Raw genomic sequence first — 14,786 nt, forward strand, 5'->3', positions numbered from 1 at the left:
CAGGAGCAGCAGCAGCAGCAGCAGCAGCAGCAGCAGCGGCGGCGGCGGCGGCAGCGGTGGTGGTGGTGAGACAACGATCGGCCGAGTGAGGAAAGTCTCTATCTGTCCCAAAGCGAGCGCGGCTCCTTGAATCGAACACCAGAACATCTGAGCAGGTCGCACAGAGCGGTCACTCGAGACTAGTGTGGCCACTGTGTAACTGAGTGATCGTCTGTTTGGCCGCGTGGAGGCGCGCTCATTTGAACAGCCGCCGGCAGGACAAAGTGTGTACCCGACTTGTGTACAGTTGGCGGGCATTCCTCCGACTCTCTGTCCTCGTGTGTGTATCGTCTCTCCGTACGTCGTAATTAACGACTACTACCGTTATTATTGCTGCAACTACGAAGTGTAACATCCGTGAAAGTTGTTCGTTCACTACAGGAAGCGCAGACGATAGTTCGGAGCTAACGAAAACAAGAAGCGGGTATTCGAAACGATGGAGTAGTTAGAGCACGCCTGCTTAGTACGCGATTTCAGGGCATCGTGTTCGATTTCATATTATATTGATAGGTGTTACTATTTATTGATTGCTACGTTGGATTATGCGTTCTCATCAGTTGCATCTTATTAGCTTTGTGATTGCGTGAGGCTGAAATTCAAAGCATCAGGGTTTCTACGTGAAGCCCCCTTAGAGCATTTATTAGAGAGACGGCCCCGTGTACCTTATTGGTGCCATCATATATGAGTGTGAACGTATGCACCGAATGTGAATGAGTGGAGGAACAAGTTTTTGGGTTAGCGCAGTATTTCATCGATTTGAGCCAGTGCGCGGATAGGCCAGTGACTAAGTGAACTTTACGGGTTTCCCGCGCTTCAACCCGTAAGGGTTGCCTGTCTACTTTACTCCGCTGTCGGAATCCTTCTGTCCGTGTTTGTAACTACTACGTACGTGTAGTTGTTGAGTAGGCAAGCGGTAATCACAGGTCCTTCCTGCGTCAACAGCCGCTCTGTAGATCTGTGTGAGTGCGGGTATCCTGCTTCCGGCACGTGGCCATTTCATGTGCCATGATGACGTGCGACTCTTGCCCTGCGTGTCCCGTTCCCTTGAAGAGGTCGAGAAATGTTCAGGTAAATAAAAGATTTAGGTAAACTTTAAGATCCCTGAGTAAGCAAATGAATGGTGGACTGATAAAAGGCCGAACAAAAAAGGCAAAATTGTCGTTGAATGAGATCCGATATGATACTGTAGCACGAATCTGGCAGGGGTTGATTATTGAGTCAACAGCGGACGTAGTGTGATTATTTTTTCTACGTCTTTTTTTTTTTCTCTGGGCTAGATACAAGTACGGAATAAAGGAATTGGCAGCAACGGTGTAAGTTGACAATCGTCGTTGGGGAGTGTCCGATAGAGCGTCCGGGATAGAGCGGTAGTTCAATTGGGTTGGTTTTCTTATACGAACATATATTAACGCGAGAGTCAAAAAGCTATTGTCAGTTAAACGGCGATCTACCAATAGTAAGCACAGTATGGAATTATCGTTGATTATTTTAACGGCATGCCATTTAGTTGGTCACAGACACGCATATACATACTTGAAATCCACTCCGTCGAATTAAATATTACGACGCTGTTCGGCGACAGTTGGGTGGTGGTAATAATAGTACTAATGATGATGTTACCGCTGTCGTTGTGTTCGTCGCCGTCACGAATGTTGTCTACGAGGGTAAATTCGACTTTGATTCTGTAAGTAATGGGTGAGTCATCCGCGCGATTATTACCAGATGTGTCTATCTCTTTGTCGCCCCGCTATGTCCTCCGTGTCAATCCTGCACCAACGGCAATATTCACAGCTGCTCTATTGCTGCTTCTGCAGAAATAAGTTTCAGCTGCTATGGCGGACTTAACAGTAGGCAACGTAGTAGCATCACAGGACAGAAAAGAGTCCTGCGCTGAACGTGCAGCATTGGACTCATCGTAACGTCATGCTTGCAGAAGCCATTAACAGTTGTCATAGACTACAATACATAGACAGACACTCAGCCGCATACGAGAATATCGTTCCTCTCTCGTCACCATCGTTATTGTCCAGACTGCTCTGTCTTTGTTTGTCCATGGGGGTGTATCGTACAGGTATTCCGCGAAACAGCTTCTCTTCATTCTCTAGCCGGTCCGGCCGCTGGATCGTTTTACGCCTCTATTAGCGCGTTTCCCTTCCCGTGAAACGTACATACGATGTTAAGTATTATTTCCTTTCTTTAGCGGCGTTTCTAGGCATACCTGTGTACGTATGCGGTGATTAAACATATGTGTCAATGTGCGGTCATGTCCAACACTGAAGCAGGTTATCATCATCATTAGACACCAATTGCCGCTCTGCTATTTACAGGCAAGCGTATTTCCTTATCGATGTGAGTTATGTCTGTAATTAGTAAAGGAGTAACATTATAGTATTATAGGTACAGTTATACCATTCCCCACACATGCTTGTTGAATGCGTTCTGCGCACAATTCTTCAGTGGCAGCTGCGCAAGCAACTAGTTCACTGCCATAGGCGTACGTCACCTAGAATCGTGAAACACTAGAATACGTTGACGGCCATCGACTACGCGGTCCCCCTTTTCCCTTCATCCTCATACAGGTCACATCTGTCGTATTTGCTTTCTTCGAAAATGATAGCGCCGCGTATGAACGACTCTGATTTCAGTTCATTGAAAATAGTCTACTGTAAACAAGCTGATTTATGCACAACTGAAAATGTGTACTGGCAAGTGCCATTTGGGAGGGCTTAGCGTGACGTCAGCTCCGTAACGTCTGATTCACGCCGTTGACGCTACTAATGCTGTGACTGCGGCGGCGGCGGCTGCTGCTGCTGCTACGGTCACCGTAGTGGTGCGAAGCGGCGCGAAACACCATCTCAGTTGAGCGGTCATGTCAAGCCGGCCAACGTTCATACTTATAGCCAGCGAAAACAAACGAACAAACGTGCGAACTTTTCCAACGCACGTAGATGCGTAGCAACAAATTGTGCGCCGGCTCCATTAGCATTACTGATAAACAGTGCTGGGACCGCCGACCCAGTCGGCCATCTGCCGTTACGGTTGTGTTCGTACGATGCTTTAATTTTCATGCAGTGCCAAAAACTCTGACCACCCCGTAGGGAAAGTCTTATTAAAGAACGTACAATCAAGTGAATTTTTTTTAAAGAAGTTAAATGAAAAAGTCAAAGTTAGTCACGAAGTCTCACTCTGTGTTGCATTCAATATTCTAGTCAGTGTTGAAGTTGCTGATCGGCGAAAGTTGATCTATAAAAGGAGAACTGTCTTTTACATGTACTACTATAGCAATTTAGTTGAGCTCATGATAAGATAGCAACATGATTATTATTTGTTTTCGGTGTGGACGCGCTCATGTCCTAAGTATAATCATATGATTCATTTGAGCAGAAAAGCCTTACCGAAATAGCGTTTTCGAGTCAGCATGAGTTTTACACATAAGCAGCTAACTGAGGTAGCAAATAAAGTGAAAGAACTAGAAGAGCGTTACTACACTAAAGTGTCACTATATTTTCCTTTTCTTCGACTATCTAGCTAGTCGTATACAGAAAGAACATGCTTTGTAAAGAGTACACGTTTAGAGCTCGTCTTTTGGGAACTTCAAATTTACTGGATGCATTCCCTTATATTGTCTGTCATTATGTTTGACAAATTATACATATTTGATCAAAACCAAACACTTAAAAGGCTAACGTTACCGAATCATACTACTCAATTAGCCGGTAGCGGCAGAACTTAGAAAAATTGTAAACTTATAAAACTTTAAATAAAATAGACATTTTCAAAATTAGCGATTGGCCAAGCAGGCCGCCGTCGCAGAGAATCTGTTGTCTCTGCTGTGGCTTTCATTATACGTGAGTCATGCAGCGACCAAACGCCGACGACCACTTATACGTTGGGTAAATTTCATCTTATTTTCATTTGTGGTAGCTGAACAACAGATCGAGACGGATTTTATTCAGGCATATAATTATTAATACCGTCAATGTTATTAAAAACGAATACTCTCTTTGAACAGGTACACTATTAATCTTAATGCATTTTATCGAAAACGAATATTGAGTCACTGTTAAAATCGGCACCGTTGTCTGAAGTGACACGTACAGAAAGTGCCGTTATTTATCACCAGCCGTGGCGATCCATAGTCGAATGGCGCTCGGCACTCGCGCATAAATTAGATTTTGTTCATTGACTCTTTGGACGTTGTATCATAGACCAACTCAATGAAAACAATTTGTATTTCCTGCAACCCACATAAGTAATTACGTTTTTATGATAGGTTCTATCATCTATCTAGACATTATTTCTACTATTTATTGCACTTCACAGTTGCTATTCCGTTCTAATATTACCTGATCTTCAATGTTTTTCAAATGAACTCTGTCTGTAACGCGTCCACTCTTTTGACTTTTCAGCTCAAATCTCAGCACGTTCACCTTAGTCAAACAGTTGGTGAAATCGTCTCAGATGAAGATGTCTCAATGGTCGTGGTGCCGCGCGGAGCTAGTTCGCCTATCGAGTGCCCCGGCTGCGACAGTCACCCCCGGCCGCGTAAATCATCACCGCTGCATACACCAACTCTATCGCTGAGCCTTGAACGCCAATTGAAACGCCAGCAAAATTTGCCTGCAGGCCAAGTGGTGGCTAGGCATAGAGGTCTAACAGTGTCAATTCAAAGGGCTGCTACCTTCGTCATGACATCGTCGGCCTGCGGTGGTCCTGGTATTGGCGGCCGGGCCACGCTTATCGACGACGAGAAGGCCGGCGCCATCAGCAAGAGTACTATCGACGCTGTTGATTGCCACGAACTTGCGGCCCTACTGGGAAAAAGGGACGATCTTCTGATCATCGATTCAAGGTAAGCACTGAATTTCATGTTAAAGCCAAAGTTTTTAGCAAGCGACAACACCAGTTTCTATAATTGGACTACAGATCGTTATATTAGAATTTTCAAAACAGATGAAATGGTTTGTCATTAGATACAGCAAGGGTTCTGATATGCCGAATTTAAGATCATTGGGATTTTTCACTATTGTCCATTTGCTTCCAACTAATTGAAATTTCATGCCGTACCGGTTCTTCCTTTAGCTTCTGACTGATGTTTTATACCTGCCATTACAGCGCGTGCCGGTCAAATGACCTGACTAATTTTTATATGTTGATATGTGTAGCAAATAGGACGCACCTTGATTGCTCCTATTATTTACGTACGTATAAAACGTTGTGTCGTCAGCAACTAACCGTATTCTAGTAAGTAGATAGTAATTAACCAACACGAACTTTACTTATGCTGAGTCTATATCATTTTATTTGCTGCTCTCAGTAAGTAATACAAGAACGTCCGCCAATATCCATTTGCCATTAATCGGATCTGTAACAGCCTGTCTCCAACTCGCAAAGTTTTTGTCACCCATCAGCGTGTTCGTTTTTCATACGCGCTACCTGACGGGGACCCTCAAAAAAGAGAAACTGCTCTGGAACAAGAATTCGCTCATCGCGTCAACTGTTCACCTATCGCTTCTGCCACGAGAAGATGGCTAGAGAGAAAGTCCTGTTTGGCTGTGATAGCGCGTTTTGCCTCTGCCAAGCATTTCGCACAAGAACATCGGCCTTCTCCTATCGTCTGGCTACATTGCCTAAGTCTGTTCGTTTCTTTATGCCTTTTCCGGAGTGGCCGTCTTTTGCTACAAAACATTTCGCCCTCGTCAGTACTTTTTGCGTGTGTGCGTTTGCGCGCCATGACGCCACCTGACCTCATCTACGCCGGAGACTCCTCTAGTGTAACTCCAAGCAGGCGCCACTATTCTTCCTGTGATCGCAGGAGCAGCTTTAATAAGTCAATACATACAACAACATAGGCCTTCCTGGTCATTATCACCATTGGTGACATCTCCAACAGTCGCATATACCAGCGCGATGATGGCTTTGGTCGCAGTAGCCGGTAAAAGACGTTTGCGACTTGGTATACACCAACCATCTCCTTATGACCGCCTATGGTTTTCAATCTTTTCCTTTGATCGATCCAGCCAAATTGCAGCAGCAGTAGCAATACAGTTCTAGCTGTGCGATGCAGTCCAATAGAGTTTCGTGCAGTGAGTGAAGTAGAATTTGCACGGCTCGACTTCTAGCTGGCGGATTCCAGTTTGTCTGGTGGCATCATTGTTTTCCCCCCTTCCCCTGACCCTGTCGTTTTGCCATTTGCTGATCTATCGTGAAGCCGCGTGCGATCGTAGTCAGCTTAATTGAGATGCGTTACAATCATTCGTGTCATCTCAAGCTTTTGATATCGGCGCTGGCCCAGCAGCCGTCATCATGTTTTTCTCACTGCCGCCCTCTCAAGTAACAAGTATCAAGAAGTAAGCATTTCGACTGTAGCTGATATTGATCGGCGACGACTGATGCACGAACGCACGACGCTGACGGTGGCCAGAATGGTGACAACGTTTACCAGGAGTGGGTAGACAACTCTCAAGTCATCTAGCAGCTGGTTCGTAGTCGGTAACTGGCCGTATCGGCTGTACATACCTGTAATATCAGTCCATACACAATATTGTCATTAGTATTGTTCTGTACAGAAATTAGAAATGAAACTACCCAAAAAGTGCTTAGATGGCTAGGTATGAAATTACATAATATATAAAAAAAATACTAAAACGGCAAACAGACAAAGTATAATAAAAAAAACATACAGCAAACAAGCGTATTCTATGTTTGTCCCTTACTGCTTCTATACGCGGAGCTATTGGGCAAACGGAAACGGAGAAAAGCACATTTTCTATTACTCATTTCCGGCCTTCTCATTCACGTGCGTAGCGACTTTTTTGTGAGCAAAAGATAAGACTTAAGTGGGGCAACGGGTGTTTGGTTAAGATGACGCCAGCTGTGGTCATTATTGTTCGCTAATTTAATGAGAGGAATTCATCGAGCCGTAATCCTGCTCGTTGCTAGCTTAGAGTTATCATTATGATAATGCTGATAGCGATGATTGTTGAAGATATGAGCAAAATGCATTTAGGTGGCGCCAGCATCGATTACGTGAGATGATGTCGTCTGCATAGCAATGCTCCACATGGACGTGTAAACATAATCATCGTAGTGTAAAACACGAAATGTCAAGTTCTGTCGAGCATCAGACAGCAATACACTAACGATGTCAGTAGCTAAGGGCACATTCGGGAGATTCCGGAAGCTTGACTTGGATGTAATTTATTATTAAATAGCTAGCAATTCTTAACGAATTGACAAAGGCAGAAGCACTTATTTAGCCCGAGTGGTTTAACTTATCATGTCAATTCCAGAACACTGGCATGAATGCTAGACCCGTACACTTGGTATATAGCATAAACCTGCTGTCGTCTGCAACAAACTTTTAAAAATTTGCTATACTATCATGCTGTATTTATTGAATTCTTGATATAGCGCTCGATATTAGCTTGATATTGTGTTTGGTCGCATTTAAATAATAAGTGAAAAAGGCAGGGAAAAAATAATAAGAGAAAAGATAAAGGTCAAATAATTACTTTTCAGCGTTCGACATGCGGACACGTGTTGTAACTAACGAAAAATTGTGTCTCCTCTTTCTTGGTATATTTCGTGTATGTCTGCGTTAATCAGGTCGTTCATGGACTATAACACGCACCACATTCGACGAGCGGTCAATGTGGCCAATTCAAAGATCGGCAAACGGCGACTTCAACAAGAGCGTGTATCGGTCCGAGATCTTCTAGTCAACAACTGTGATGCTGATTCGTACCATTGGGCAGTTCTGTACGATGTCAACAGTCGAACAGCGGCCCAACTGCCAGCTGATTCCTTCCAGGCGATTCTTCTCGAGAAGTTGGCAGCAGTCTTTCCCAGGGTCTCTCTATTAAACGGTGCATACACTAATAGATTTAGCATTCTCTATGTATCTATAATTCTATTGGAACTGCAGTAATAATAATCTAGGATTCGTTATATGTGTTGTGCAGGCCTTTGTATTTTGAATCCCCTGGACATCACTGAGTTAATTAGTCATCATCAGTTTCATTGCCTTTGCATCAAATGTGTATTGCTTACATGACTGACTATGGTTAATCTATCCCCTACAGTTTTCCACGTAACGATTTTTAGCCTCTGTTCCCACCTATGACTAGCTTTTTGTGCTAGTTAGCACGCATTTCCCCAATGCTCCGCCTAAAAACGTTTGAAATATGCGACCGTCGAAACGTCCTACTGTGCCAACCACGCAAAGGCATTGAGCTCATATTATAAAAAGGCTCAAATCTGTATTTTGTAAGGGTTCCGTAAGTACCAATAGCAGCACAACAAAAGCGGTAAAAATAGGGCTCGCAGAAATATCATGCGAGGCTTTGCGATGAGTCATAAAGACGTCATTGTCTTAAAGTTAAGAGTTGGCTACACAGTGGTCATGGCTGAACGTTGGTGTAGAATGAAATTTGGATTGAATCAATTTGTTAATGCAACTGACTACTAACTGCAACTAAATCCATAGGAGATCAAGTTCGTAGTTTAGGTTGCGCAAGTAGGAGCAACATGAGAGGAACAGATAGTACAAGCAGCAACAGCCATTGAACTAGATAGAAGAGCTCGTCCTATTTGAAATTGGAACTGCTGTAAGAAAAGACCTATGGTGGCGGTTACTACAGCCGAGGCTGTAGCAATCGATGGCCTGTAAAGTGGTGGGTGTTTGGGTCACTGATAAATATGGCGTTTCCCGTTTTTGTTAGAAGCGTGGGCCTGTTTGCCTGTCTGACACACTATGTGTGTGTGTGTGTTCGTGAACATATGATTTTGCCTTGAGACTGCGTAGGTCTGTATGTGTGTGGATCCAGTCGACCTACAGCCGCTGTAACTGCCGGCATCGCTACGACGGCCCGACGTTTGGCCTCTGTTCATGGATGACTCAGCACTGAGTATAACAGTAGTTCTAGCGGCCGTTGGGTACTGTGTTTTTTGTGCATTGTTCTGTTTTCTGTCATACGAATAATTGCTTTCACATGCATATGCACGGATAAAAGGGATCAACTCTGCACTGCTAATTTTAGTCTGCAGTGTGAATGTGTGTGCGCAAGTCGCGTATGTATGTGCGTATGAGTCTATTTGGGTAGTTCGCGCAGCAAGAATCCAAACACTCTGGCAGTATGTTGGTAGGTACTATTGGCTAGATGGGAAATCCGTCCACATCCTTATTTCTTACAGGTAAAGATATTAACGCGACATGCTGGATGGTCTAATTCGCCATTTAAATAGCCTGCTGGTGCGTGATATCCTATCACAGGCGTGCTTGTTTCAAATAATACTTGACCGATTTGACCGGTTGGCGACTTTCACTAATATCGTTTTTTATGGTTCTTTCAGGCGGTTTCGCCGAATTTCAGAGTTGTTATCCTAGTTTGGTTGAGGATAAGCAACGACCTTGCGCCCCACTAGCGTCAGCGCTCTCCCAGCCATGTATGCCAACAACGAATGCAGGCCTGACCCGAATCTTGCCTTTCCTTTACTTGGGTTCACAGCAGGATGCCCACAATCGTCAATTACTTTGGGACCACAACATTACATACGTGCTCAACGTCTCGGCAACATGTCCGAAAGCCGACTTTATTCCTGAACCACAGTTCCTTCGTATTGCCGTAAATGACAACTACAGCGAAAAGCTACTACCGCATTTCAGCAAGGCGTCGCACTTTGTAGAGCGAGCTCGTGAGTCCGGCGGCTGTGTTCTCGTGCACTGTTTGGCTGGTGTCTCCCGTTCACCCACAATGGCCATCGCTTATGTTATGAAACATCTTCGCTTATCTTCTGACGATGCGTACAGGTATGAAATACTGCTTACCTACTGGACTTGCTATCGTAACAACACATTATAACAACATATTATATATCTCTAAACCGACTTAGATATCTATGTCGATTTCTCAAGTGAAATTAAATTATAAAATTTAAATAAATTAGAAAAAAGTTAATATATTTCAGATATGTCAAATCTAAACGTCCTACAATATCTCCAAACTTCAACTTTTTGGGACAACTTCTCGAATATGAGAAGGAGCTGAGACGTGAAAAAATTTTGGAAGCATCTGCGGATATATGCTCATCGGCGCCGGTACTTTCGCCGTCACGACCGCTCAGTCCTGCCAGTGCATTATTGTCACCCACACGTGAATGGGATTTGCCTGTTACCATCAGTCAGAAGAAACAGCGACTTTCGCCTCGTATGGCAATGCTACCCCGTCAGTTAACGTTGACTCTTAAGCAGCGGCCAATGGAAACAGTTCAGGCCTCACCGCCTGAAGGTAATAGCCCAGCCAGTGGAGGTGCGTATAACTGTCGAAATTATTACAATAGTATCATTGCAGTTTTTTATTTATTTATGTAACGTTCCCGTGATTAGTCGATTGAAGCTGATTGATTGTATGTTGCATACAACAGAAATTACTGTAATAGCGGTAGTATTTCGAAATGCCGATGATATTTATTTGCGTGATAAATCTGTATTTATGAGTACAGATATTTGTCATTGGGCCAAATGTAGTCAGTAAGTTTTACCAGTGTATATCATCCGCCATGTTTATCCTATCTAAAACTTTATTAAGAGCCGTTAGAAAAGCTAGATATGATTGTTTTGAAAAAGCGCGATAATATTGGCATACGCTTGTTTTCGATGTTGCAGCCGTGTCACCGACGACAGGGATCGCCCGTCTGAATTTTGGCGGTAGCCAGGAAAATCTCTCGGTTCCGGAGCCTACGCGGCCATTCGAGGTCGCACGTTCGTTGAGCTGCAACCTTGAGTGGCTGAGCGCGCATGAGGACGAAAACTTGCCACCGCAAAAAATCGAACGAAACGTATCTCTGTCTCCGGGTTTGGAACGGCCGGTAGAGCTACTGCCTGGCTTTCATCTACAGCAACTTCAGCAATCCCACCCTGCCGCGCAGCCGGCGGACAGCTCGATGGGTAAACGCAAAGATCACTCGTTTAGCAAAGCGTTGTCGAAAACGTTAAGTGGTGCGTCGCTTCGACGGCATTTCCGACGATCCGATTCGGTGTCGACAAGTGGCACTAGCGGATACGGCTCTCAGATCTCGGATCACCTAGATACGCTTGAGGATGACATCCTTTCGGACTCTGACGAATCGTCGGTCGTGTTGCGCGCATCGCATATTCAAAGCGAACACCATGGTCATATCAAGGTGTCGCGCCACGACAGCGCTTACCGCTCGATGACATTCGAAGAGAGCCTCGCTCTGGGATCTAGGGAAAGCAGAGACAAGGAGCAGCAAAAATACAAACCACTTGGCAGCCCCCTAAGTCCTTCGGAGCAGCACCTCGTCAGTGACTTTGAAATTGAGACGCTATTTGAGGCTGACCATCCGTTTCGAGTCGACCCGTTGATAGCACATGGATGCCGTCGTGAGGCGGAAACACGAGTCCCACTGCTGTGGTCGAGCCAATGCTCGAGTGCGCACACTGAGCTAGAATCCTCACATGACTCGGGCTATATTACGTCGATTAGCTCGACGAGCAGTAGCCTTGCTTCAAGTATACGCTCGTCCGTTGTGAGCTCGTCAACATTATCAGCATGCGGTCGTCGAGCCACCGCAGGTATCACCGATTCATGGCGAAGCCAATCTTCGAGTTCACACGCCGAGCTGGAATCATCGCACGATTCGGGCATTGTGGCTTCGATGACATCGTCGACACCAAGTATGCGCTCGTCTTCCATCATGAGTCTGCCAGGCTCATCAACGTACAGACGCCTAAGGGCAGTGTTTTGCTCGCGAGAAGGAACAGCTAATGTTGGCAGCGAAACTGAGCAACGAGCGACCAAAATGTCGGAAGAGTGTGAAAGGAACGCGGATATATATGAGCAGATTATTGCCGAATTTGAAGCCACGAGACAATTTCATACGAAGACGGACGCGAAGTTCGCACACATTGCCAACCGGGTGCGAATGAGCGCCGAACACGGTAAGCAGATAGCCCTGCCTCGCGCACGAAGTCTACCTGGACTAGAAGTGCTCTACGCTAGTGAGTCCGTGTCTGGCAGTAACCGTTTTCATGGTCAACAACCACGAAATCGCCACTCGTATTCAGGGGCCGTCGACCTCAACCGTGAAAGTCCGGGATCTCCCGCGACAGCTCGAATTGCTGTGAGCATTACCGTTAGTTGAAGAAATTATCTAGAGGCCAAATACAGAGCAGCAAAAAACTTAGTGTATATAAACGATATAACAATCAGTGAAATCATCAGTACTGTATAGAAATGCTGCTATGGTATACTAGATCGATGCGATAGTCAAATTTAAGCAAACAAAATATCGACGACATGTAAGATAGTAACAGTAACTCGTAAAACTAATACACTCAATACACTTCATCAAGATGCTGCCCATCACACTAAAGTGCGGTATAAAGACAAAGTGAATGGATATAAAACGAGAATTAGGTATTTGTCACACTTATAAGGACGATTTAAGTGACTATTGATGTGCAATACACTCGGTACAACACTTGCGTAGTCTGAGATAGGCCGTACAAGCCAAATCCCAAAGTAGACCACTGTACACACGTGATGTCTTACAACGCCCCACACACATGTGGGTTGATTAACATACGCGTTTCCGTTCGATTAAACGATTGTAGAAAACCGAAAATATCCAAATGGCGGAAGATTGCTCACCACCAGCCGTGCCTCTCGTATAGCGCGATTCCGCCGTCTCGGAGTATTTGTACCTGCTCTATGTAATTTCAAGCGAAATACATATCGACACCAATTCCAGATAGCGATTATTTTGTTTATTCCAGTAGCAGCGGTGGCAGGAGCGCCCCGGAAAGAAGAATTAGATCTCCCTCTCCCCCGAACTACCGTCCAGATGTTAAGACGAGTCACGCGTTAGCTGATATGGAAATGGGGTAACATCTAGCGTGTATACTTATCATATACATTGGATTTTGTGCCGATAATAATTACGCGGTTTGATATAAGCAGTATATCGCTGTAGAGTTCTGTATTAAACAATGAACGCAATAGTCATATTCTGTAAAACCTAAAAAACCTGGTATGAAGCTTACCCATAATGTTCAACTATGTGTATCTGCTCTCTAGTCTTGAGGTCCTCGATGGCCTAAAGGCTTTGTTCCTCCTAATTCCCATAGCATCCCCCTCCCCCTCCCCTCCCCCCTCTTATATCTATAATAATGAAGGGAAGAAAGCATATCATTATCGTAAACAAGTGGCAACAAAAAAAGCAGACTATAGAAAAATATGTCATAAACAGTTTCTCTGAATAGACGGGCTTGATACGCCGCCTCCGAATAGTGGAGTATCTATCATCTTAAACGGTTACATGAGTGTGATTTAATGATAAGAAGTCCTAATGAGTACGACGAAGCGGAATTCGTGTATGTAGAGGCAGAAGCATGCAAGACACACTGAAATTCGTCGCCGATAAAAGGAAAGCGCTTATTTCAACAAATCGATGACCATAATAAGAACACTGAAGCAGCAGTCAGTTGATACACGACTAGAGGGCGGGGGGAAAAAGGCAGAAGAAGGCACTGTGGAAAGGATGGGGGAAGGCGTATCGGTAGAGTGAAGAAGCAAAAAAATATTAAAGTACTTTCGTCGTGCAAGCGCATGTATATACAAAGAACGATGGAAACGAGATTATGAATGGACGATTGGCGCACGGCATCTGTAGCGAAGGCGGACGGCAAATATGAAATGGCCAATGGGTATAGGATAATATCATATGCGCGTAACAAAGAACCTGGAAAATGACAACGGCAACGAGAAGAAAAAAAGCGGGCGAGTAGCCAAGTAAACAAAACAGGGTCATCTTGTCATTTATCTATTACTGTATGGCACTATACTAGTATAATACAAATACCTACCGCGTCAATCGTATTACAGTAGTATTTTTTCTGTTTCTCTTTTTGTGACTTTTCTTTGCTTCTGAAAATACATTGTATACCATGACTGACTTGTTTATTCACTAGCCTTCTCTTTTGATCGTTGGTAGTTTTGACAGTTGGTGGCTATTTTTGCTTTCCTTTCTTTTGCCTAAATCCAGGATTAACTGGCAATTTTTTTTATCACTCACTTCGCAAAACGCAAATATATGCAACGTACGTATCCGTGCGCACAGGCGGTGAATTTCGAATTTGATCCGGTCGTCCATTTGCGAAATAATAACGATGCAAATGTTGCAGTTTATTTGACGGTTTTCTTAATCCCGCCTACGCCGCTGAAACACGAACGAGGTTCACTATAGTTTCATACATGACAAAACATAAACGTGTGGCAAGCAAATGCAGATATTATGCGCGAGAACCGTCAAAGCTAAGCAGTCGCTTGTAGGACGAAAGACGCAACAATACTGGCGAAATGAAAGAAAATAGCGAGAGCGAATCATAGTCGGCGTTGAAGAACGCACAAGCTGGCGTAAAAAATAAAGATCAATAAATTAATATATATAGTGTGTATACGAAGCGAAACACTGCGCGTAGAAAATATCGGTCTTTTTATTCTAATACGTACACGTGGATTTCGATATAGCTAAGTAAATATGTAAATTGTTTTGGCTGAAAATATTTCCACTTTCACTGTTTTCATTTCATTTTCACTTTTATTCTATTTTTTCATTCTACAATTATCAAGTTTAGCTTTCTATGCTCAATATTTATTTCTGCTGGAGCATAGTTGCACTATAACCTAAGGTGATTGCCATTAAGTTGCTGGTGTAAAATGCTG

The 14,786-nt window shown here is 44.1% G+C and overlaps 1 protein-coding gene across 1 annotated transcript; it reads left to right on the top strand.

Annotated features, from left to right (window-relative positions):
• The first annotated feature begins 204 nt into the window (after positions 1-204).
• Positions 205-14,546, top strand: LOC111273834 (uncharacterized). Its single transcript, XM_022855818.2, has 7 exons — positions 205-1,107; positions 4,449-4,891; positions 7,648-7,907; positions 9,394-9,850; positions 10,009-10,349; positions 10,706-12,183; positions 12,677-14,546. Exons 1-7 carry the CDS (start codon positions 1,045-1,047, stop codon positions 12,734-12,736), a joined length of 3,102 nt encoding a protein of 1,033 aa, XP_022711553.1. The 5' UTR covers positions 205-1,044; the 3' UTR covers positions 12,737-14,546.
• The last annotated feature ends 240 nt before the right edge of the window (positions 14,547-14,786 follow it).

Source organism: Varroa jacobsoni, unplaced genomic scaffold, assembly GCF_002532875.2.
Source record: "Varroa jacobsoni isolate VJ856 unplaced genomic scaffold, vjacob_1.0 scaffold_231, whole genome shotgun sequence".
NCBI classification, from domain to species: domain Eukaryota; kingdom Metazoa; phylum Arthropoda; class Arachnida; order Mesostigmata; family Varroidae; genus Varroa; species Varroa jacobsoni.

Excerpts from the sequence above, each read along its gene's own strand:
- LOC111273834 (XM_022855818.2), top strand. The coding sequence starts at position 1,045 with ATGATGACGTGCGACTCTTGCCCTGCGTGTCCCGTTCCCTTGAAGAGG. Across the intron at positions 4,892-7,647 it reads CTTCTGATCATCGATTCAAG|GTCGTTCATGGACTATAACA; the intron begins GTAAGCACTGAA and ends TGCGTTAATCAG. Across the intron at positions 12,184-12,676 it reads CCGCGACAGCTCGAATTGCT|AAAACCGAAAATATCCAAAT; the intron begins GTGAGCATTACC and ends AAACGATTGTAG.